The sequence below is a fragment of the Lichenostomus cassidix genome, chromosome 5, assembly GCF_008360975.1.
Source record: "Lichenostomus cassidix isolate B80296 chromosome 5, HeHo_3.0, whole genome shotgun sequence".
In the NCBI taxonomy this organism is placed as follows: domain Eukaryota; kingdom Metazoa; phylum Chordata; class Aves; order Passeriformes; family Meliphagidae; genus Lichenostomus; species Lichenostomus cassidix.
The window spans coordinates 15,275,628-15,301,929 of NC_139486.1; the positions used below are offsets into that span (position 1 = coordinate 15,275,628).

The following is a 26,302-nucleotide window of genomic DNA, read 5'->3' on the forward strand; positions in this document are numbered from 1 at the left end:
GTGTTGTGAGCATTGAATTTTTCTGCCCTTTCTATCCATTTTTCACTTAACATTGCCTTTCTCTGGTTTCAAGCAGGACTTCAAGAACTGCTTCAACTGTGCATTTTTTCACCCTGTTGTCTAAAATGGATTTCCTTTGCCAGTCAGTGTTTAAGCACAGAGGTGCATGCACTTGGCCCAGCCTCATGGTTTTAGAGTGACTATGCTGTCTGGAACAGGTAAACGCCCATCATGTGTTGACTCATGATGTTGCCAGCATGTGTGCCTTTAACATAAGTGTTCTCTGAGATAGTCTGGGTAAACTGTATTATCAGAGACTTTGTACAAGGCACCCTGGCATGATAGAGCTGTGTGTGAAGCTCAGCATTCAGATACACTTGCTAGTTGGAGGGGTGGGAAGAGAAGGATAGAGGGAGCTTGTTCTGAGGTTGCCTGTGGTGCTGCTCTTGTTTTGTCGACAAAGAGGGAGCTTAATTCACTGGAGCTGTCAATCTGGTAGTTTTCAAGCATTGAAAGAAAACTCCTGTAAAACTGTGTGTAAGAGGGAGGAAAGGAAAAAAGAAACTAAGTAAGACTACTATTTTGATGAAAGATTGATGATATAAAAATCCCCCCACAATTGTAGTTGCTGACCTCCACACAGTATCTAGTAGGAAAGGGGAAAGCATAAGAGTAAAAGGGATGTATTATAGCTGGCATATTGGGTTGGAGCACTGTGTGCTGGGGAGAGAGTACGTGATGATAGAATTGAACAGCTCTCTTTGTCCCCTGGTAGAAGTTTTCTTTCTCAAAGCTGCCACCTTTTAAAGCTTGTTTAATCTGGGGAGAAAAATACTTTTGTGCTACACCTTTAGTTGTTCCTGGTTGCATGAACTGCATGGGGGAACTGGGGCTATAGGAAGAAAAAAGATCTATTTGTGAGTGACCAAGCACTGGATGGGGTTATGTTTTTTGGCTTTGTGGCTTGATATTTTGGTGTAACCTTTCCTTCTGTCTCAAGAAATAGACCAAAGTCCAGGGACTTTGTCCAGGCTGTAGTGAATTTTGAAAAGAGTAGGTTTTTTTTAACCTTTTTCCTAAACCAAAATTTTAACACACTTTGAATAGAAAGTACAGGCTTGCTGCTAGATCAGGGGTTGAAACTCCATTTTGTTTTTCTTTCTCTTTCTAATGCTATTTTAGGTCCTCGGTTCTCAGCATCTGGGAGGATGTGTGCTTCAAATTTTAGTTGTTTTTTGTTTTTTTTCCTATGATTCAGTAGAGTAAAAAATCTTTGGTCATAGGCATCGACCAATTTAAATTGCTTTTTTTTTGGGTTAACTTAGTTTCATGAACTTTCTAGCTAGTTTCCTTTCTGATTGTTAGTGCAATGTGGCTAGCTTTACTCTTTATGTATGCTACAGGGCATTGATTTTCATCACTTTTGTTGCTTACTAGTGATTGATTGTCCATTTTCATCTAGCATTGCACCTCAAGGTAAAGCATTCTTGTGGATTAAAACTCACTTTTTTCAGTAAAAATAGTGGATCTTGCTATTGTCTGGTGTAAATGTAATTTAAAGACTCTCTTGGATATCTTGAAGTATCTGACAGGTTATCATTGGTTCTGGGTATTGTAGTCAAACCACATGGATCTTTAACGTATAGCTCATGTCTCCCTGAGAAGGCTCTGGAGAGTAGAGAAGACTGTGTGATTGATGATGGTCAGCTGCTGTGTTTTAATTGTGGATGTTTCTAAGTGACTGGCGGGTGATAAGTGCTCATTTGAGTCAACAAGGAGTGGAACCCACAGTGGCACTGTGAGGAGTCAGAAGTGGTTGAATGAGAAAGGCATAGGGTCATTGGGGAGCTCTGTCTTTTTTCTCTAAGTAAGCTTAAGTGCATAGCAGAGAATTATGGTTGCAGCAGATTATAAATTCCAGGTGTGCTGTGCTGACCACCAACTCTTCTAGTAAAAGTCTTTCCTCATTTTTGTGCTACTGTGTTCAGTGGTTTCCTGATCAGTGAAGGGCTGCAACTTGGCTCACAATAGGTATTGTTTGGGTGGGGGTTGGCACAATGTTTTTGTGCTGTGTTTTGGTCCCTAGTTTGTCTTGAATAATCTATTAAAATGTAGTGCTTAATCCCTTTCCTTTCTGGCAGGTTTTCGTTTAGAATTTTTGCAGTGGTAATGAAACAGTGTAGCTTTGCTTGCAAGAGAAACACTGCAGAAAAACAGGATTTTGGGATGTTTCTTTTCTGTCTTTGGCTATAGAACAGAAAGAAACAGCTAGAGGCAGAGTAGGTTGGACCTTCCGTCTGATACACTGTGTCTGTTCATAGGTTAACAAATAACTTCCTGATTTTCCTTTGTTCCTAGTTTCTTCTGTTTGTTGTTGTGAAAAATTCTGTAGAACCACATATAGGGGAGTTTCTTTAAACTGGAAAATATTTCTGAAATCACAGAACATGGTTAGAACATTTACTACAGCTAATGTGTGTTTAAGTCACTTTGGTACTAGCAGACTGTAGAAAAGCATGTTTCTTCCCTGCCCCCTACCCCAAATTACGCTAACTGCAATTAAGAGACCTTAATTAAAATGCTTGGTTCATAGCTTGGGCAAGACTTTGGAAACAAAGTGATTTATTCTAAGGCAGCTTTACCAAAGGTTTCTTCTGGTGCAAAGCTGTTTCCTGATGTGTAAGACCAAGATCTCTAAATCTTGTTCCTTAGACAAATTAGATGGGGGACAAATTCTTTGTCCAAGTGCTTATTCCTGAAAAAGTAATCCTTGCATATGAATTAGGCTGATATTCAGAAAAGCTCCAGCATTTTAAGGTGCTGAGTTTCTTTGACCTTGGTGGGAACTGATCATGTTCACAGATCTTGGCCTAATCCAGCTCTCTCTGAAGCTATTAGGAATCTCTATAGTGGAATTCCTTGGGACCTGGATATTCTGAACTGGTGTTCAGATTTTTTTTTTTTTTTAATGGAGAGCCCGAGAGACTTGGAACGGAATGGAAATTGAATTTGTTCATGTTGGCATAAGTTTGATTGCAGACCTGGATCACCACATGGATTTCTTTCACTGGCTTGTTCTTGCCTTGTTGTATCACAGCTACTGAGAGCAGGCACTTAAAAGATGTCATGGCTTGATAACAGCAATTGATGGCCAAGAATCAAAAATGTGGTAGGTAGTAATTAAAACATGCAACCATGATGCCATTTAAACTACTTTAAATGCCGGCTTGGCCCAGGGAAGTGTCCAGTAGTGTAATTTGAAGTTTGTTTTTGTAAGACCAAGTATAGTATTTGAGTTTCCTGTTACTTGTTAGTGCTGTTGTCACCTTTTCTTATGTTGACTGATATGTGGGTGTGAAAGCTCCCTGGCAGAATAGATTTTAGCATACTTGCTGCTGGTAGTGAAACCTGAAACACAAAATGTTTGTTTCTGGAAAATGTGCATGGTCTGTGTGAAATCTCCTGCTTCCCTCTCCCTTTAAATTGAAGTAGATTGCCTGTTGTTTAGGGCTGATCCAGGCAGAATGGAAGAGCCTAGCAGTGCTGTGAATATTATGGTAAAAAAAAGGCTTGTGCTGGAGAATGGTTTAATATTTTTTGATCTTTGAAACAGTAATGTCTGTGTGGGGCTGTTTTCAGCAGCTGCTTTGGCTTTGGGAGGATAATTGTTGAAGTCTTCTATAAGAACAGGGATGAAGGTTCTCTTTCAGCAAAGCCTGACCTCCTTTTGATGAAATAAAAGCTATTAAAAGGGTAGCTTTCTCTCATTCTTTGTATGTCTTTGAAAGTGAAATTTTTTTCCCCTGGCTTTTTTCCTCCTCTCCAACACTTCAGGAAATTAAGTTATTTATTCAAAACGCCTGTTGTTGGTGTTGGATGTCTACAGGAACTCAAAAGTATTTCTGCAAGGCTAATCCCCAAAAAACCTGACAGGTGGATCTTTGCTGTACTGTAAATGTGTAGTTTGACTATGAGGAGTTTTTGAAGCACACTACCAGACAGCTTTGAATATGAGCAGAGTCTTAGGTGTATGTAGATAAGATGGGAACAACTGAAATGTGTTTAAATGTTGATGTCATCCATTTAGTCACTAGGGTAGGGGTTTTACAGGGAGTTTCCAAATCAAGGAATATTCTCCTATCCAAGAGAGACTAAAGACCCTTGAATCAGACATAGGCCTGGCAGCCAAAGTAGGGCTGGCTTTTGGCTCAGTTGTAGGCTTCACTGTAACTTAATTAAATTTGTGAATGTTCCAATATACTTTTTCTATCTGTCTGAAATAATACAAACCTGTCAGAATGGTGTTCAGTGGCTGAAAAGGCTGTTCATTGCTCATAGATCATTGGATCTCAAAGAAGAGCCAAGGTGTTTATTACTTCATCTTGTTATTTGTCAGCAGCTCTTAATTCACATTTAGCTATTCCGACACATGGCTCAAAATTAAAAATTAAAGTTTTTAAAATTTGTCTGCTTCTCATTGGTGATTTTTATAAAGAAATATCATTGGACCTAGTTGTTGAGGACCCCAAGATGTTTTAACAATTTTCATTCACTCAGCTGCTGTTCTCTTTTAGACTTATTTAACGTATGAATGTTTTCAGTTCATATACAGAGTAAATTACTCAGTTTTTGCCAAGCTAAGATTTCTTCTTCTTTCATTGACTTTCCTAACTTGGTAACTTTAACTTGTGGTGAAAATAAAACTATGGTTTGAAAAGCAAAGAGGAGAAAAGGAGTCAGGAGGCTGTGTACCAAACCAGTGCAGAAGAGACCGTGATAGTGATAAGGGGTGTTCTCTTGCTTACATTTTTCTCTACTTCTTGTGTGGGTGCCTGAGTTCCAAGGAGGCCCTTGTGACTCTGTAGAGCAAGTAGTTGCCATTTTCCAAGTGCACACGAAACCTGATAAAACACAGGAAAATGAAAACTCTGGAAGTTACAAATAGATTTGAGCTTGAACATAAACCTGCTGAAGCTAACGGGAAGGTTTATGTAACACAGGACATTTGGGAAAAAAATCCCCCAAAGTAGGAATCTCTTCTAGCAGCTTATCTATAAAGGTGCTATATAACTTACTTGTATCTAGCTGTGAATTAAAAAAAACCAAAACAAACCACCAAAAAAACAAGAGAAATAATTGCTTCTCAGAAGTGATTCATTTTCTTTCACATCTGTAGGTTGTTTACTGGGACCAGCTCTTCAGGAAGTCTGTACTCCTGTGTTTATTCTACACAGTTGTACTTGTATTAAACATCTGAAAGGCTCAAATGATTGGCTGGCTGAGTGGGTAACAGCTTGATTTTGTCATGCTTATTTAAAAATTAAAAGATCAGGTATGGTCTGCAGCCTTTTTTTCTAAAAGAAGCTGCTATTCACCGTTGTACCAAGAAACTATTTTTTCCCTTCTAAATGAGGCCTGGATCTCCTAGGAGATTTTAAGACTGCATAGTTATTTTCTGAAATATAGAATCATTTGATGCATCTTCTGCAATGATGTTTGAGAAATAGCACCATACCTCTTCCCAGTGACCAGCAAGCAGCACACAGCAGTGAAAGTGGAGCAATGTAACCTAAACACACCCAAGTGGAAAAAAGGGGGCAGTTAATTGGCTTTAGAAGTAGGTTGGTATTTTAAGGTGAGCTCTTGTCATCGGTTGTCTCATTCACAGGACTGAAATCACTATGTCTGCAGAACACAGTGTGTTCAATTAATCTCTGGGTATGTGAAGGTTTCAAGGAGTGCTCTCATGGGAAAAAATAAAAATGCCAAACCAGAATGAAAGTTGTTTAGACTATAAGGCCCTGTGCCTCCTTTCCTGGCTGCTTTTCAAATGAGTTTTGAGCCACATCTAGGAAAGAAGATGCATATGGTGATCAAAGTGGGCTGCCTGCTGTGTTGCTCTGAGCTGGTCTGAGCACCCTTCCTGATCTAACACAAGGGTCATGCATGTACTTAAGTTGGGGTGCTGTTTCTACTTCTGAAGGAAGTTCATGTCATTGAGTTGTCCTGGTGTGAGACTGTTTTCTTTTTACCATGATTTTGTGGATTATTTGTGGGCTAGTATTGGCTTCTGAAACTGTGTTTGCATCAGGGAAAGGAGATCCTTAATGCATGTGTTCTAACATTGTACTCAGACTGGCAGTGTGCCACAGATTTCCCATGCTGTTGATCTATTGCAGAATGCATTTTTGGTCTCTCTCCCTTGCTTCTCTAAGGTATGATTTTTTTGTCATTCATTTGTTGATGTTTTGTAGGTTTTTGTAGGGTTTTGTTTGGGTATTTTGTTGTTTTTTTCAAGGAGGAGATTTAAATATGGTATTTTTACTTTTGGTGTGAATCCTTTAGAAAGATTTCTGTATGGGCCCATTTGTGTTGAAGAAATAATGTTAAGCGAAGCTGTGACTGGGTGCCAGGGGAGGTTTAAGTTAGGCATTAGGAAGGAATTCTTCACAGAAAGGGTGATGAGATACTGGAATGGGCTGCCCAGGGGCGTGGTAGAGTCATCATCCCTGGAGGTATTTGAGGAAAGACTGGACGTGGCACTTGCTGCCATGGTCTCTGCCATGGTCTAGTTGACATGGTGGTCTACAGTCATAGGTTGGACTTGATCTCAGAGGTCTTTTCCAACCTAATTGATGTTGTGATTCTAATCTAACTGATGTGTGATTTGTCCATTGTGCAGCTGTATGGTAAGTAGCAAAGGGCTGCTGGAGTAGTTTCCATTCTGAATGGAGTACTTGGTGGTGGTACTGGCCCACTGTCCAGCTAATCCAACCGCTGTCTTGAGCATATGCACAGAAATGATGTTATTCAGGATATTTGTTGCTATGCAGGTACCAGTTTATGGCAATGTCCAAAATGATCACTGCTGTCCAAAAACTCGCTGCTGCTTGCTTTCAGTATGAAACATTTGATGGTCCCTAGCAGGTGCTTTTCTTTCCCCCCCCCCCAGATTACCATGCTGTGGAGGATAGAAAGGACAGCACCACAGCTGCCACCTCCTCTTGTAGCACTGGCGTGAGAGAGCAGCTGGGATGGTCACAGCATTGCAGTGCCCTCCCAGGCAAGGGCTGGGAAGGCTGAGGACTCTTCAGCCCACTGTCTTTGGGTCCCAGAATGTGCAGATGTCCCATTCGGGGTTTCTAATAACAGCAAATGAAGGCAGTGGGTACTGCAGGATGAACGTGGAAGGATTCAAGGGGAGTTCTGTCCTTTGTGTGGAGTGTAGGATAGATGAGTGTTTGGAGAGAGATGCAGAAGTGGCCAGGGTAACGATAACAGTTGAGCCTGTAGGATGCAGCTAGTGGAAGTCTCGGTGCTCCAAGTGAGAGAGCTGTGAGGTGGGTGAGAGAGTAAAGAGCACCAGCAATAAAAGTGAGGGACAGCATGAGAGGCAGAGGTTGCAGTCCTAGCCTCCTGTCCCTGGAATGTGTTTTGATTGAGGCACTGATAGGACTCAGTAGGTCCTCCTCAGAGGCTCTAGTTTTAAAACCCATTTCATGTAAAACGTCTCCAGTGAAAAACTGAATTCTAACTTTAGCTCTTTAAAAATACATTTTTATCTGGGTTTGTAGAATAAATACAAACTTTTTGCTACGTGAGTGGTGTCTAAAGTCTTCACATGCACAGCTTCTGTTCACTGTATTTTCCGAGCACATTCATCATCAGTGGAGGTGTTTGGTACTCGACAGCATAAGCATGCCCTGCCTACTTACACTACTAGAAAGGTGCAAGACCAGTGATGTTTGGCTTGGTGCCATTGAATTACAGCACAAGAACTGTATGGCTGCAGGTGAGTAGAGACATTAAATCTTGAGCTAGCCTAGCACAGAGGCAGTGGTAAACTTTCAGGAAGGAATTAAAAGAAACTTGCTCTTTGTTATGTTCTCTCTAGTTCTCTCTTGTTTATGAGCAGAGGGAGAAATTTATTGCCAAGTTTAGCACACAGGTTATCTTTGGAATCATCTGTAAGCAGTTTACTCTAAGATGGGATGCAAGATTCTGTGGGTTAGTGCCTTAGTTATAGTGGCATACTTTACAGAGAATTACTTGAAAAAGAGAAATATTCCTGCTTTTAACAGTATTAAAATTTTGTTTTGTTTTCAGATAAGGGCTTATTCTTTTTCAGTTCATAGCCTTAAATGGCCAAAAATGCAGTTTCAAATTTTTTTCTTTCATTTCCTAATTGTTTATCTGTAGGCTTTTTTTTTGCCACTAGTAATATGAGTAAGGAAGTTAATTTTCACAGGGAAAGTCTTCTGAAAAAAGTCTAGGTGTGACTTTACTAGGATTTCTCTAAGGAGAACACCACAATGTGAAAACAGTGAAATCATAATTAAATGATCTTTTACCTCTCCAGTGTCACTTCTGACTGAATATGCTGAAGACAGACAGGGACATAAATGAAGCTGTAATGTACCTCTGAAAGCAGAGTCTGTGGTTTAAAAGTGCCCTGGAGCACTTGGCTGCTGTTGTAAACGCCATTGGAAATTAGTAATTGGAACTGTAGGTATTATGTCTGACCCATATGTAGGTCAGTGCTTTTTTTGCTTTAAAAAATATGCACTGTAGTACTTTACACTGGAACTGGGCTTCCACTGAAGCCAGGCCTTGAGAGAGGGTCCTGCTGTAAAATCAAGGCTGGGCGTGTTGCTGTTGGACTGCCTGGCGGGCTGTTGTTAGCTGTGCTGGTTAGTCTGCAGCCTTCCAGGTCTGAGAGCTGTCTGTGGGATTGGGGGATGTTTGATTGGTGTCTGCCTTGGGGCAGTGATGTGGACACATACAGGCCAGGCTGGAGGAAGCATTTTTTATGCAATGTGGATGTTGATGATAGAATTCAGATGGGGGGAAAAATGCAGGTGTTCAAATTATTCTTGCAAAAATGTAAGTAACCTGGCAATTTTTTTATCTGGAAACTAGAGAAAATAATTAGGGTGATGTAGTGTTTCATTGAGATGTGGGGGAGTAGTACAAATAATATGACAGTTTATGGTCTCTGAAGTGCAACTTTCGCAAGGTTTTGATTCTCATTTTATAACCATCATGACATTATTATGGTCAACTGGGATGATTTTGAAGAGGAATGATTTTGCTAAATTGGATTAGCTTCTGCCCTTAATTAAGGTGATGCCTGTGTATTTGGCACCTTGAACGGTGTGCTGACCAAGCACAAAACCCTGCAAGTCCATGTAGCCAGATAATACCCCCCCAGTGCAAGAGTGAAGTCAGCATGGCTGAGCAACTGTGCAAGGGGGTTACATAAAGGTGGGTGTGGAGCAGCCTCCTTGCTATGAAGCACAGCTGACTGCAGGGATCCGATGTGCAAAGAGCTGTGAATGCATGCTGCTGGGGAAAAAGACTTCTTGGGATAAGAAATCCTGTTATTGCAGATAAATGTGCTAGTGGAGTGTAAAAGCAGACATTTGTTCGAGGATTTTCTTTTGCCCTCACAAACAAGAATTCATGAAAATATTCTGAGCAAACTTGTTTTTATTTGCTAAGAAATTGAGAGGTAAATGTGTGCATTTGCAAATTTTAGTAGTATAATAAATAGTATTAGTTCAGTAATTTTAATTAACTGTTACTTGATAACTTAAGTAACAGCAAATGGGATGAACAAAAGTCACATTACTTACAGTTCAAAGATCTAAGGCATTCAGAATTTTTGACATCATTTAAAGCTGTTACTTAAGCAGATTTTTTCTTACGTATAATTATTCTTCAAGTTTTTCAATGTATTTTGGAATTACAGCAATTTAAAAGTTGTAATAAGTCCTTTTCCTTTATGTTGATTGTATCTCCAGTTAACCTGTGATGTAATTCTGGCACTATCTTTGAACTGGTCCTCTGTATAACACTATGTGAAGGCCCCAAAGAGAGAACATGGGGTGCAGCAGTGTGTATGCAGTCATGAGCAATGTGGAAATCAATCTGAAACAGCAGAGGAGTCGGCAGCTTCTCCTTGCCTTGTGTTGTGCAGTCACCTATAGGCTTGAAATGCCAGAGCATGGGAGAAGCATCTCTACAGTGCTTATCTCTTGTGTCTACTAACAAAAGAAGTGAGCAAGAGAAAATGACTCTATGCTTGTCCAAAGGAGTTTTGTTCTGTGATCATGTGTAATCAAACATGTAATCAACATTTAATAAACTACTTGTATTTTTCCTTCTAATTAGTTGCTGTCAATTACTGGGATTGAAGAGTGACTTTCAGGGCAGAGATGAACAAATATAACCCAGAGGAAAACAACTAGCTGCTACTGTGCCTTTGTGTGACTGTCTCCCCCGATCCTGCTCAAAAGCTGGATCAGCTGTTTATAAGTCCACCTCCTTAGTGATAAGGACAATGGTAATTTGGTAGATTAGAATAGAAATGTAGCTTTTCTTTTTCCTGTAAGAGGAATTTAGGTTATCTTTTAGACTCATCGGCATGTTGTGATCACACCAATGTTGTAATGGGGAGGGGCAGGTACCCAAGAATCTAGATAAGTCCATAAAGGGAAGCAAATGTAAAAGACGCAGCTGAACTGTTTGCCTTAGGCTTTTTTTCTAAGCAGGAGAAGTAGGGTATGAGTAACAGAGCTCAGGTACGATGGTATGATTTAGCTTGTTGAGGCAGCTTCTAGAAAATGTGAGGAGGCCCAAGAAAGTGTCTGACTCTCCCAGTTAGGCAGGATAGCAGACCTCCTAGCAGATCTGAAGCTGGGCTAGAGAGGAGTCTGGTTAGAAAACGTAACAGCGTTTTAGGGGTTGTATATCAGCTCCTGCATGCCCTGGCCAAATTTGGGAAAGTTGTCATCTCGAAGCACATGTGTTCAGTCACTGGTGGAAACGATGGGTGTAACAGCTGCTGTCTAGGCTAAGTTAAGAAAAAAAAACAAGGCCAGGATTTATTAGAGGGCCCTGTGTGTTTGTGTGTACTCCAGTGTCTGTGTGAGAGAGAGGAGCAGTAGCGTGTGCCATGGAAGGTCAAGGGGTGTGGGAGACAGCAAGGAAAGTGCTGTGGGTATTGGCTCAAGGCAGAGCTCTGAAGGGACCTCTTGGGCAAAAGTTGCACCTGCAGAAGGGCTGAAGACAATCAGAGAAAAAAGTTTGGTTCACGGAGATGGGGTGCTCTAAATTTCTTGCAAGCAAACAAGATTTGCATTGAACTTCTGTCTTTGTCATTCACTTTACCTTTCAGATGTATGTTTTTCTAACAGCTTGGATAAAAACCAGGCAATATTTGTGTTTTATGATTTATCAGAGGGTTGGGTTTTTTCCTCTTACTGCACTGTTAACAATCTACTGAAGCAAACAAGAAAATGGGTGTTCTGGCAAACCTAAACATATGCTACTGCTTAAAGCAAGAACCCTATGGACTGGAAGAAGTAGGGAGAATATTAGTCTTTCTCCAACAGCAAACTTCAGTGTAATGTAGAGCAGATAAAATGCCTGATCAAAATAAATGTATTTGTAGCACATACATAGATGTGCTTCTCTGAAGTGGTCTAATCACCAGGATGGAATTTTTACCAGCTAGGGTGGAGATTTCTAAAAGACACTGTTTTGCACTTTTCAGGTGCAGAAACTGTGGTAAATGAGGGAGACTTTCAATCTCACTGTCTAATCTCTGGTCTAACTTCAAGTTTGCACTTTCTGACCTTGGCTGATCCTATGCATAACAGTCCTATGCCAATCCCTGCTCAAAGCTTTTGGTGTATTTCTATGACTCTTCATGGTCTGTATTGCCTTGATATTAAGAGGTTGGTAGTAGTACCTTGTTCCATATGTTGGATTTCCAGCTCCTCAAACTGCAGCCCTGTCCAATGAGATCAATGGAAAACTCCGTTCTCTTACTTGAACTTTTTTGCCCAGGGTATGTGTGTTGGGGTTTTTTTTATTTATTATTTTTGATCCCCACTCCAATTTTCACATCAGCTATTAAAATTACTGTGTGCTTTATAATAAAGAACATTTATTAACTTGCTGTCTCTCCATTTAGATACTTTTTCTTGTCTGTAGGATCATATTAAAATATTGGGTGTTGCAGAAATTTTATTTCATTTCCAGGATCCTGTGTAGTTTGTGTAGGCTGCCAAGAATATTCACTGCAGCACTGTCAAATGCTCTATCCTATTGCTTCTCGGGGAAGTTGGCTATATGTCAATAAATGGAATATTTTCAAACAGTATGATCATCACTTTTTGGAAGCCAAGGTTTCATTTTATTGTGAGCCTGTCTCATGAGGCTTCCAAATAAAGTAAAATCATTTTGCTTTGATCTATGTTGATGTAAACTTGAGCAAAAGAATCAGTTGCAGTGGAGGGAAATTCCCATTATTGGTATTGGCATCTGCATCTGTTCAAATGGAGAAAAGCAATCCAATTCACATTTCTTTGACTTGTACTATATATTTTCTGCTGTGCATCTTTTTCCTCTCAAATAAAGTACCAGACTGCAGAAGTGCACTTTTCAGATTCTAAGTGCTTGTCTGTTTTCCACTGATATGGTTCATACAGTGTTTGGGGAAGCTGCATAGTGAAATATAGGTGAAATCCAGTTTCAGATGATACTGAACTGCTTTTAACCAGCTTTTTATTTGGGGCTTAACCAGCCAGTCCTCTTTAAAATAACAGCTGCATTCATAAGTGCCCCAAAAGAAAGACTGAAGCTTGAAATGCATCTCAAAGGAACAAACAAAACAGAAGCCGATTGGATGAGTTATGTGAGCTTGAACTGATACAGAGTTTGAGGGGAAAAGATTTCTAGGAATGTCTAGGAATGCTAAACCTTTGAATGGATGTCCTTTTAACCTGATTGTTATCTGTGCCAGTATGTTTATCTGGCCATAGTAACTTTCTGCATAGGCTCCTATTATTGGTTATGTCTGTGAATCTATGGCTGACTCTTAACTCCACAGAGGAAAATTTGTTCTTGTATATGCAAACAGTGGTCACTTGGTGAGTGTAAAAGACAAGAAATCACAAGTGTTCTCAAAGGTGATGAAACTTAAGGGAGGTTTGGTGTCTCACTTTTACAGTGCCAAAACCCAGTCCCTTATGGAGAGGGAAAAAGGAGTTGCAATTGGGTTTCTTCAATGAGCAGACATGCTAACTTTCTCTTGTTTGTATAATGAAGTTTTGCACAAAGGAAAAAGCCCCAGACACCCATATATCTTACTTGAAGCCTGGCTAGAGATGAATAAACTCATTTTTGCATGGCAAGTTGCTGAACTTAAATACGTCTCTAATTTCTGCCAAAAAAATGCCCAGTCTCTTTTAGAGATCCAAGAACTGAAAAAAAAAATTGTGTATTGCACATTTCTCATGCATGTCTCAGTGGGTGTCTGGCCTCTGTTAAAACTCCCAAAAGGTTTATTCAAGGCTATTTGCCAAAGTTGTGGAAAGTTGCAGAGGATATACAGCATTTGGTTTCAGAGTTAGCAGATTAAAAGCCATTTCTAGATGAAAGCTGGCTTGGCAGACATGCCTTTAGCTCTGTACCCCTTGGCTTTAGCACAGTGGAGGTGTGTGTTTGTTTTCCCTTGTGGTGTGCAGGAGACCTGCAGAACCTGCAGTACCAGCCTGGGGCACAGCAGAGCCTCGTCTCACTGGCCATACTGAACTGGTGGTCTTTGTGCAGTGAAGATGGGAGCAGCTGAAGCTCCTTCTCAAAACATCAAGGCACATCTCCAATTTAGAGACAAAGATGTCATGTGGGACAGTGTCAAATGCTTTGCACAAGTCCAGGTCAATGGCATCAGCTGCTCTTCCTTTAGCTGACCAATTTGGCAGACACAATTTACTAGCTGTCACCAATCTCCTCTATATTCTCCACGTGTCTTAGCATAGTTGCTAGGAGGATCTGTTCCATGATCTTGCTGGGAAGTCCCCTGTGAAAATCAGGGGCTGTGAATGTGAGGCTGTTGCTATCTGTCCACACAGGTCTGACCACCACCACAGTGTCACCTGTCCTGCCCTCCCTTTAGTCCTAACTCATAAGCTCCCAGTGTGCTCCTCATCCATTCCCAGGCAGAGCTCTATTCACTCCAGCAGGTCACTGACATAGATGGTGACACCCTGTCCTTGCCTCCCTGGCCTGTCCTTCCTAAAGAGCTGATATCCTTCCATTCCAACTCTCCAGTCATAGGAACCATCCCACCATGTTCGTATGTTTCTAGAAGCCTTTAATAGCTTCTACAGCTATATAGAAAGATTAATACCATATCTGTCCCTGGAAGGCTTATTGTCTTCTGCCTTGTGATTCTGCTGCCTCTTCTCAGGTCTCTTTGAGTCATCACTGGTATCTCGTGACCTGAGAAAGACTTCTGAAAGGGATGCGTTTGCTTTCTGCATATTAAGGGTCATATTGACACTGGGGTCATGGGGAGACAGAGGGAACTGGGAGCAGAGAGGATGTGTGTGCTCTTTGCAGTGCTTAAGGAAGCAAGCAGTTTATTGAAGCCAAAGGATGATGTTAGTACAATTTAGCCTGCAAATTTGAAAGACTCTGACCTTTGGGAAATTAATGTCTTGTAATGGAAGATGCAGTTCCAAAACCACTTGGTTTGAAGCTGGTTTTTAATAAGGTTATAAAGAGATCACGTGGTGTGGCTGCTTGCCATAGCTGGGAACTGGATCTGATAATGTCTGGTGGGGTAAGCCTATGGCTAAAGGCTGAACCCTGCCCAATTGCTTGTAATTGTCATCAGGTACTAAATAAGTCTCTGAATGTCTGGTAGGATGAATAACTCATTGCCTTTAATAATTTTTCTGTGTAGCTGTTAATCATTCCTTCTTCCCACTGATGATCCTTCAGGGCTTTTTTTCTCTCAACAGACTGTGGTTAAAGGTTTTGTGTCCTTGCTGGGAAAGTAGAAAGTATAGGCTCCCAGAACCTGGGGTCACTAGTTCCAAGAAAAGAGTCTGGCAGAGCTCAGCAGCACTGATCCATCTTAAATGCCCAGTTTAAAAAAAAAACAGATTCTTTTGAGTTTGTATTTACTGGCTTTATGGTTTTTATAACTTGGGCTACGCAGATTTTATTTCCACACTAACTGTTTTTTTAAGTGCTGAAATTAGTAGCCCTATAATGTTTCATTAAACAGACAGAAACTTTTTCTTAATATTTAGTGACTAAAGGCAGTTTATTTCCTCTAGTTACTGCTTGCAGTGCCTGTTTTCTTTCTTTCATGGCTTTTTCCTCCTTTCTGCTTGAACATCTGAAGCATTGATGTTGGATGCTTCACTCTGTCATTGTTCTTGCAGGATAAGGGGTTAGAGGGTTTCCAGCTGCATCTTTGCTGTGAAATGCTGGTGAATGTTTGTGTGTGTGTTGTGGGAATTAATGGCACTGCAGGTGGATACCAGAGACATGCTGCTGCTGCTCTACCAAGATCCTCTCTTATTTTCTAGTCTCTTGTAGGGTACTTTGTTCTGATACAGCACTCTTAAGAAGCATTTTTATGGCTGTAAATGGGGTGATATAATGCTTTGAAGATGTGGAGAAGATCAGATGCTTCTGCCAAATGTCATACATGAACTGGATGGTGGTGTGAAAATCACTTATGGTGTTGGAGTACCTGATGCATGAGGGCTCCTATTGCTTGGGCCATTCCATGTTTATAAAAACATGGAAGAAATGCACAAATGTTGCTACCTTTTGTGGGGTTTTACCCTACTTGAAAGGTCTTCCATGACACCCCAAAGTCTTGGGGTATTTTCAGCCCACCTAAAGAGCACTAAGAGTTTGAAGTGAGATGTTTTCTCCCCTGTACTACATTATCTGTATCTACCAGACTATAAAGGTGCACTCTAGTTCCCTTTTCTATTAGATCTACGATGCTTTACAGAATGAGAAAATTGAGAACTCTCTCTCCCAAATGCTATCTTCTGATCCATTTCAGACATAAAAATTTCAGAATACAGATTAGTGGGGAAAAGTGCTAAAAGGTGAGTGTAGTTGGATGTAAATTGGTAAAAATAACTGATTAATTGCCTGCTTGATAATCTTTGTGCAAAAAGCCAAACCACAAAAGGTCCCTCCCTCTGTTATAGCTGAGTCTTGCCACGTTTCAGATGCCCTCAGGTAACTTCCACAGGCACTGATGACTGTGGCTGCAAGCTGGAGCCCCTGGGCAGTGAGCACCCTGATACTGGAGTTGCTGCTTGGTTGCTTCCCTGACAGACAATATGGTGGAGCCCATCAGTGATGAAAAATATTAAAGGCAAGGATTGCCACAGGTATTTAATAACAAAAATGCAGAGTATTCTGCTGATGGAAAAGCTAAGGCAATTGAGCCGAGCTTGCCTTTATGCCAGGAGAGGAAATGGGCTGTCCACAAGGTTGTGGCTGGCCAGTATTGGCTGGTTTTCAGTGTGGTGGAAAGTCTTCGTGGCTGCAGGTTTTTGCTTTCATGCATTAATATTTATAATCTCCCTTTGATGCCAATGTATTGCTTTTCTGTGAAAATGCTTTTTTTTATATTCAAGCAATACATTATTATTATTATTTGCCACTTCATTACATGGGAGATTTTTGAAGCGAAACAGTCTCATATCTGAGAAAATTCACTGCATGTGCTAATAACTTCTTGGGCTATTAAAACAGATAGAAAGATTGGATTTTACTTTTGAAATTGTAAATTCCATTTGGCATTTTTCAACCTGTCAGTCAGACCAGACAGCAAAAGCAAGTTGCTTAATTTAACCATGACTCTGAAATACAACCTGTATACCTGTATATTACTTTATACAACCTATATAGTAATTTTTTCTCTTTTAGCTGTCATTCACTATAATGTTCAGGTCCTAGATGCTGTGGGGAATTAGTCCAAACTGTTTACTTTGAATGTTAAAAAAAACAACCAACCCCAAAAGCCAGCTATGCTGCATAGTTTGAGGCTGTGGTAAAACATCAATTTCGAGACACTGATTTATGTGCTTTTAGTAACTTGATACTGAATTCTTCTTTAAATCCATACATCATTCCAACTTAAACATAAAGTAAACTTACATGGTAATTATTGTAATTGCTATTGTGTATGGGGAGGCTTTCATTTTCCAGTAGAGTTGTTCTCTGGTTTCAGGTATAGAACTAATGAGTTGGAACAAGCTTTTGGGTTTTGTTTGATATTGCAGGCTGATGCAGAAGTTACTTAAATGTTTCTGGTTTTCCTGTAAGTGTTGCAATGTGTAGATTACCCTTGGAATAAAATGTCCTTTAAAATTAGTGACCTCTGGGAATATAGTTTAGAACTGACCGTTTTTCAAATATCTGTTCAATGAAAGCAGACAGATGCAACCTCTCTTTGACAGAGTTGAGTTTTCTCTTTGGAGACAGAAGGGAAATACAGCTAATAATGATCTTTCTTTTCTCCTCAGAGAGACTTGTCAGGAGGCAGCTAGGCCAGCTGGGAATGGGAGCCCTTCCCCTGGTAGGCAGTGGCTCACTTTCAAACTGCATGGGAAGCAGGAGGGGTCATGGACAGCACCATGAGGGACACAGAAGTAGTGGCTAGTACACCAAGTGAAATAGTCATCCCATCCTGTCCTGTCGATCATGCCCTGCCTGTTTTCTGCTAAAGTTACAACCCAAAAGAACATACACCAGGGTTTTAGGATGTATTTTTCTTACTGTGTTTTTAAAGCACAATAGGAAGTGGTCACTGGTCCATGGCTGTGTCAGACTCCCAGCACAGTTCATTCAGTAGCTGTCTTGTCTCCATTGTGTGTCCTGCACAGGCAGCTCCTTGTTGGGTAATTGTTCCCCACAGTCTCCTTCGTTCTCTCTGTTTACTCTTCTTTTTGAAGGTCCTAGAGTTTCTTGTGCATAGGATCAGCTTTCTTTCCGTGCCTGACTCTAAGCCCTTTCCCAGGTGACGTAAGGCAGTTTGTGTGGTTACATGGTATTGCATGCTTGGTTGCATAAGGGATGTCTTGCTGCCCTAAGCCTGCAGCTGTGACCAGCCTGGCTGAAAAGCCTGGAGTCACTGGCTCAGGAAATATTCTGGGCAGAGAATCAGCTAATAGCAAAACTGAGGTGTGTGGTTGCTTGACATCCTGATTGTTTGAATCCTTGTTTTTAAAATAACTTATTTTCAAATAAGGATATTTTGGTAGAGGATTTTTTCCCAAATTAACTAGACCTCAAAATACGCATGCTTCTATGGTTTCCTGTCCCCTGGGTTTAAGTAGAAAAAGTTCTCATATTTCAGGTAACCAAAAGGACATCCTGCTCCCCTCTGAGAAGGGGAAGACCAGCTTACAAGCCAGCCTTGGCAATTGCTTTATCCTTCCTGTACCTTTTTAAGCATTTTGGCATTTTTTAAGTGTCATACCTAAGAGCAGGCACCCCTTCTCTCCCCGTCTGTGTGCTGGTCTGGCTTCTTCCCTTCTGCTGGGATAGTGCAGTCAGTTTCAGTAAGTCCCAGAAAATTTGCAAAGTTCATTTTGGGGGGGGATTAGAGAAACATTTTGGGCTGACTCTTTCTCAAATGGGTTTGGCACCCAGCTCGCAAATATTTATCTTCTTCAAAGTAGAATAAAGCTTACTCAGTGTGTATGCAGGCATGACAAAAAATGCAGCTTTTACCATCAGCTGCTATTCTTCCAGGGACTCTGAAGCAGATTTGTCTGAAGCCTGGTGTATTTCCATGCTAGTTCTGAGTTGTTCTGTTTACTCCAGGGCAGACACAGCAAAAATGTTTGATTATTTTAAGTTTTAGCTTACAATACTTGGAATGCTTCTGAGCAGTCTGCTGCCCTAATTTACGAAACAGCATTCCTCACCTAATTTTTCCTATTTCTGTTGCCTAGCTCTGTAAAAATCATGGTTTCAACAATTTGGCCATTAACTCTTTCTCTACAAGATTCATATTTTCTTTTCATCACAGAGTTGGAACTCATCTTGCCAGCCTCAGGTGATGATCCACAGTAGTGCTTCCCACACCATAATGACAGTATATTAATCACCCACCACTTACAGCTGCTGTTATCTGCAACAGAGCTTTGAAATTCTTTGCAGGAGGTGCTTGGTTTCATTTTCCTTTTTATTTCCTTGCTGAGCTCTCACAACAAGGTCTCTCCTGTGTCTGTGCATTGAATGCTGCTTCTAGGCCAGAGAGACTCCAGACTGTGGAGTGGTAAAGTGGAAGAGGGAGCAATTTGTGTCATAGATGCTGATTGATCGCCTGTCCCTTTGGGCATCTTTGTAATGGCCTCCCAAAAGAAAGACCTACTGTATTGGGAGGAAAACTGGAGGAGCCATTGTGCATTCAGCAGTGTGCAGCATTTGTGACTATAAACAACACAGACGCTCTTAGATAGAAAAGCACTGAGGGCAGAGTTAGGCGGTCCTGTTCTATGACCTCCCCAAAAAGGGGCTTTGATTTTCACATTCTGGGCTAGTGGGAACAAGGAAGAGAGATTCCTGTTTTGTGCTTGCTGAGGCTTTTCATTTTTAAGTTAAGTTTCCTATAACTTCAAAGTGAGGAGAAGGTTCTAACATATTTAAATAGCCTGCATATATTGGGAGGAGGGCATGGAGCAGGAATGGCTGGGCTTTGTGCCAGAGATTCAGTTCTGCTCTCAAGACTAGTGCAGAAATGGTTTGTTTTGCTTGATAACTTGTCAAAGACAGTGACTGAGCATTGTCTGACTGTACATACCTGAATCTCAATTCTCATACCAGCAGAGTAGACAACCCTCTATACAGATCTGCCTAAATTGGCTCTACCCATTGCAGTTCTCAACATTTTGGTGTATAATTAGTAGGCCTCTCCAGTCTCTCATCCCTGGTGATTCAGGATCACTGGTACGATTCTCCATATGGCCAGAGGCTTGGGCCTTTCTGATAAACCCCAAGTATTTGAACTGTGCTCCTGAAGGAGTCAGACTGACTGCAAGTGTTTGAACTGAAGTCCAGGGTAGCATCCCGTGTACCAAGATGATGGGGTAGAACAAGGCTGTAAATGAGAGTTTAAATGCCTGCAAGGTGCTGTGTTCATTCTCCCTGACATTTACACATGTATCTTAGGTTCAAAATAAAAGATCTGTCAAGCATGCGGAATATGCTGTGGTGCAATTTGCACACTCTGAGGGCAGATGAGAAATGAAAAGCAAACTAGATCTAATTAAAATTGAGATGTTCCCTCCCTAATATCAGCCACTTCCTACCTGTGCTCACCTGGCAGCCATATCAGTCCCAGCACTGCAGCTGCTTAGTATTCATCTTGGGTTACATCTGGGGCCGTGATTCAGAAGCTGCCAAAGTGCTTTCTAGACAGGGAATGAAACTGAACAAGTGCTTTCCTGAATTTGAATCAGGTTATTAGTGCAGATTTTTATTGTTTGCATTCTAGTATGAAGCAGTGCTTTTCCTGTAAATGTAAAAACAAGTTTTTACTGAAAATGTAAAAACAAGTTTTTGTTTTTACATTTTCCCCACATTTCCAACACTAACCTTTCTTTTTTTTTCTTCCTTTTTTTTCAGGAAAAGAGGAGTAGAAGTAGTACAGGTGAGTAAAATCTCTATTTTCTTGTAAAGAAATGCTGTCATTTGGATGTCAATATGACCTCGGCTTAATGATTTTTCTGTCCATTCAGTTCTCTGTAACAGACACTGCTTTTGGAAAAACAGGATTCCCCCTTCATGAAGCATGTGTTGAGCCCACATGCAGTCCAGCTTAATAGATGCCCTAGTGAAAGTGGGAATGCAGTTAGGGTTTTCTTGTGCCTGTTAATTAATAAGATCTGATAGTTGATTAGGTGATGTTACTCTGTTGATTGCATTCACAGGCAGTCAGGCTTAACAGAAACAGGATCTGCCCTTTGGAAAAAAAAAAGCTATGGCAGAAGGAATGTTCTTGTAACACATTGAGCAGTTAAATGATACTAAAGTGCCTTCAAGTTGTGGCACATTTACTGATAAATGCAGGTGTTGGCTACATTTGTTCTTTCCCAGGTCAGAATGGTCATATTTCACACAAGATGTTACTTAAAGGATGATGTCAGCTTGTGAAAGGAATTGTGTTACAGTGTCAGCTGTAGCACAGAGCACTGTAAGCCCTAAAAGATGAAGGGGAAGCCTACTCTTTCTTTCTGGCTTACTTTGTGTGCTTAGAAGAGCTGTATGTCATAGGTTTCAGTCTTGGTGATACTTACCTGGTGCCCATTTTGAAGTCTAAAGTGGTCAGTGAGTTCCTCACTTAGTAACAGAGATGAAACTGTCTCAATAGAGAGGACAGAGGAGAGAGGTGGAAAATGGTGTGTCAGCCACTGGTAATTGAGGGTGCTCTTAAATCCATGTGGAAGGTGCTTCTCAACACCAGCAGGGAGCAGGAGAAAAGCACTTAACAAAAAATAAATTGAAAAATCAGGCCATGTTATTGTAAAGAATCCACCGTCAGAAAAGATTTTACAAATTCTTATTGCTAGTTAAAATGGGACAGTATGTATTTCAGTTTTGAGCGGTTGTCTGACAACTGCATGGTGTTAGGAGGACAAAGGGCATATACTTTACTGGCTGCATTTAACCTTTCACCACTACAGCATCATCCTCCTTACTTGTACATCCTGTTGCTCAGGGCTAAGGAGCAGCTTCTTTCATCAGTTGTGATAATGGCATTAACAGACTGATAAAAACAAACCAGTATTTGCAAAGCACAGCTTGATCAGGAGCACAGGGAGAAAGCTAGCCCATATTTGTGTCACTGTCTAGGGGACATTATTATTTCAATAATACCCCAGTGTATTACAGTCCAATGCCTGCATTTGTTATATGTGCCTTGCACCTGCACTGTACATTTAAGCAGCAAGGGGCTCATATGAGATGAATTCAGTGATGCATCCATTAGTTGAGCAGAGGGCAAATTCCATTTTACCTCATGGATTAAAGTTGCTGTCCTTCCACAGGTTGCCTCTTAGTCTGATTTTTGTGTAGCTTAATGGCTAGTCATCAGATTGACACAAAATTATTGGAAAGTATTTATTTATTGGAAGAGCATTTTGGGAAACATTTGGACAGGACTAGACAGGACTTTGTCCTTGTAAAAATGCTTTATGGCCTCAAATTCAACAGCGTGGTTGAGGTGTCAGACTAACCTATAATGGGAGTTTGTGCCTCAAAGGCATACCTCGATCACTGATGCCTGCTGCTCTGCTGAAACAGGATGGATGGAAGTGTGTGATCACCCTCTGCCTATTACTTGTGTGTTTCTTCATATATCCCAATACAAACATTTCAGCCAGTAGGGGATGTGTCAGAAATGGGCTCTTTCTTCATCCTTTATTACTAGAAAGCTTTGCTTGAGGCACCTTGTATGATCTGTCACCCTAGCCCTGCTTCTAGATGAAGGATTGTCTTGGTGTCCATCTGGTGCACAAGGTTTATTTGACAGAGGGAATGTTGTATTTCTGTGTCAAGCAGCATTATTTCTTTGATTTGCTTCCCCTTCTCCTTTAAAGAACATGTGCTTTTAGAGAGAAACCAACTCTTAGACCTGACAGTAAGCCAGTAACTCAAAACACAGAGATTCACAGGATGTTTACCTGATTTCTTCTTTACATAAATTCAGAATTTTTCTGAATGTAGACCTGCTTTCCAGTAATAAATAGTGAGTTGGAAGGTAAGGTTTAGTTACTGGCTTCCAGAGAGCAAAGCACGATGGACTGGTATGTGCTGACTTCTGTGAACAGACATCAGATTATTCTTTCCCAGATATATTTCAAAGAAGCAGGAAAGGATTTTCTACTACTAAAGGGAAGCCTTGGAAGTCTTCAAATAAGCACCTGTGTGACTTCTGTTTCCTTCCTGCAAGGAGGATTTAGGATAGTCTTCTCTTCTTTACCTAGACAGATTGAATTCTTTTCTTTTGCTTTCTTAGAGCTAATTGTGCTGTACAGATTGAGTGAGCTGCTGCTAGACAGCAATTAACATTTCATGACTTGTATTCAGGTTTAGTGCTTTGTTTTCTCTCAGACTTCCACTTCCAGCAGAAAGAGTGGTTCCAGCTTTCTATTTTTATTGAGTGGGGAAACATGCACATCCTCCAAAGAGAAATAAAGCAAGAACAGGACAAGCAGTGGGATGCTAAGCAGGCATTCTCCTTCATCTAGCAGTAAGACCATAATTAAAGCATCACATTGAAAACAAACAGAAAACCTCTCAACTTGTGTGATGATAAATAATGGGGATTTTTTAGAAATACTGATTAAATTCTAACGTAATAAGAATTCACTGTGAACTCCAGGTACAAGAGTTGAAATGTGCAACATTATATAGTACAACTGAGTAACATCCATCAGGCTAGCTGGCTTAGGAGATGGTACAGTAGATTAATTAAATAAAAAGCTTTCAAGGTTATGAACTTGCCAAAGACAGTATGAGTCTGAGCCTGCACCCAAACATTTGGGAGCCTGAACAGGATTAGCTCATTTCTGTTTTTCCAGTGGCATGGCAGAACTCTGAGTAGCAGCATCCTTAAAATCTGGCAATGTTTTAGATCTAGATTTGTTTTTTGCAACTTAAATCCAAGTCAGCGGGGCAGCTGCAAACTAGTGTTATACTACAAGAAAAAAACAAAAAAGCAATTTACTGGCTTTTAAAGATGGGCTCTTAATAGAATACCATGCTGAATCTCTTACCTTGCATCAGGGCATTTGCTTATTTTTTTTTAAGCAGGCATCACTGCAGTATCAAGGGGCTTTTTGTATTAGGGTGCTTGCTTGTTTGTACCATATATGGTAAGGAAGCACTCTTGTACCAGTTTTGCAGGAGGAAAGACTGAAGGATGGGTCCCATTTCCTCCAGGGAACCTGTTGCAGTATCAGCCCCAGTGCTGTTGGGATCTGTGCTGCAAACCTGTGCTGCAGGAATTCCAGCTGCAGCTCTCTAGGAGGGGGTTGTGGGATCATGAAGAGAGGAGCAATTAAAGGTGGTCAGCAGGGCTGGTGTTGCTGGCTCTCTTCTAGTGAAAGGCAGCGCCAATTCATCTGCGTTTAACCTTCAGGCTGCATTTAAACTATTCCGAATGTAATGCTCTTGTGGTTCCTGTGGCAGTTACATACCTTCTCCTTTCTTACCAGGTCTTCCCACCCTTCACAGCTGCCTGCTCAGCTGGGGTGGTTTGAGCTGGTGGCCAGAGAAGGGTAGAGATGCCCTGAACAGGTGACAGACATGACCAAAGCCCATCTGCCATGGCCTGCAGGCAGTTGCTAGGCAGGCAGCAGCTAGCAAGGCTGAGGCAGAGCAGCTCTTGTGCTGGCATTGGGATGACTTGCCAGAAAATGCTTAAATTGAAGCTTTTCCTTAATAAATTCTTTCATCACTGTTTCAAGGGGAAAACTGCCTACAAAGCTATGCAATGGATGGCTGATGAGGTGTTTACTATTAAAAAAAGCTATTTTCTATGATGGAATCTAGCAAAGAAGGGTTTTATGTAGTGTCTTAAAAGTAAAGCTGTTTCTGATCTTGTTCAATTTTTAGCCCTTCATTGCCCAAATTAGTGGAAGGCCAAATTTAGGATTGAAAATTGTCAGTTCTTTTTTAGCTACTAAAGTAGCCAGTTTCTTATGAGTTTGTACACAGGCAAGGGAGGGAAAGAACATCTTCATCTACCTTGTTTTTCAGGAAAAATCTGTTGGCTTAGTTTGAAGAATGTAAGAGTGAAAACATGTGCAGTGAAGTGGAAATCATCACAAGTACCTCTGATGGAGACATGCATTTATTTTTGTTTCACAAGCTATGCAAAACCAGAATAATTAGCTGCAGCCCTTTGGCTTCTGACAAATTGCCAGTTCAGTTTTTGTGTGACAAAGTTTGGAGCCTTCGTATTTCTCGCCACTTCAAAGCTGTTTAAAGCACTTCCACACCCAAACTTTCCTAGAGCTCTTGCTTGCATTTTTTAATTCTAAAATAGTGAAGATTTCCTATTTTTGGTGGGTATTTTTGGTTCGAATGAACACTAATGCTCTTTTATCTTAGAAAGATGTTCTAGTCAGTTGGCTATAAAAGTGGGATTAGTCATTGTATTTCAAGCTGCACGCTTTTTAATAGCAGTGGGATATGAAGGACAACATGTTTTCTGATGTGGAACAGCTGATTGTAGTAGTTACAATGGTCTTGACTGCTGTTTTGTTTTTCCTTTTCCCCCCAACTCTCTGGGAATTGAGATATTGGAAACCTTTTACTTTGGAAAAGAAAATTGTCTTTCGACACATGGGTTTTCTTGAAGCCTGCAAAGGAGAATTCAGGGTGCCTTCTGCATTTTTTAATTCTTTAATCAAAGTGAAATACTAATGACAATGGTTTCTACTATTTGTTGCCAGGGAAACTGTTGTTTTCTAGAAATGAGGAGAGGTTTATTTTCAGATGAAGTATTAATGGAATAAGCTTGAAACAGCAGTGTTCTAACCAAGAAAAGGAGCTTGTAAAATATATAGTTGATAGCACATACAGAAAGATGTGGCTGGAAAGCTTCCAAAGCAAGCAAGGTTGTTGAGATGTTGGAGAGTTGGCTCTCTAGTACTGGCAGAAGAAAGTTTATTTTCACATGCATGCCAGGCCCTCAGTAAAGTGCATGTTTTCCTGAGAATGGCAGCCTGCGTTGCCTTCAGTGCACTTTTGGAAATGATGCTCTACAAGCCCTCCAGCCCTTCTCAGTCTGGATTGTGTTAGGAACCTTGAGTGTGTTTGAAGGTGGGAGGCCACTGATTAAAATATTGGAAAGATCCTGATACTTCTTAGTGTCAGTGCTACAAAGAGTACTAAGAACACAAAGTAGGGTCTTCCAAAAGACGGCATTAATCTCAATTTCAAACCCAGAAACAGCAGGGGTGTGGAAGAAAAAATCCCAGGCAGAATCCTCCCTCTGGTCCTTCTCATTTGGGGAGATCCTTTTATGTGAGACTTTTGTGGTAGCTGAGAAGCAGCATTGCCCTACAGGAATGAAGCAGAGGTTCCAGTGCAGGGAGAGATGATTTTGGCATGATGCTTTATATTGCATCAGCAGGCTGGTCAGTTAGGTACAGCATGGGCCTTTCTGGTCCACTGGGGAAGAAGAATAAATACACATCTGTTGGGGCAGGGAAGGAAGACAAAACTATGGAACATTTTCACCATGTGGATTAAGCAGATTAAATAAACAAACACTTTTTCTTAAAAATTAGACAGAGGAAGCCAAACAAATCAAATTGCATTTAGATTTATTTTCACTTTTGGTGAGTGAGTGAGTGAGAGAGGGAACCATGAACAAATTTGTGTCTCAAAGTGAGTCTCTCATTGACTGGTTTGACTGCTTTCTTTTGATGGTGAATCCTAGTAGCCT

General features: G+C 40.8%; 1 protein-coding gene across 2 annotated transcripts in view; it reads left to right on the plus strand.

Moving 5' to 3' along the window:
• ITPK1 (inositol-tetrakisphosphate 1-kinase) overlaps positions 1-26,302 on the plus strand; it is a 141,444-nt gene that overhangs the window by 10,875 nt on the left and 104,267 nt on the right. For both annotated transcript variants that reach the window (XM_085061515.1, XM_085061516.1), the window contains exon 3: positions 20,470-20,494. In XM_085061515.1, coding sequence (XP_084917641.1) covers positions 20,470-20,494 — 25 coding nt within the window. The remainder of the gene's footprint in view (positions 1-20,469; positions 20,495-26,302) is intronic.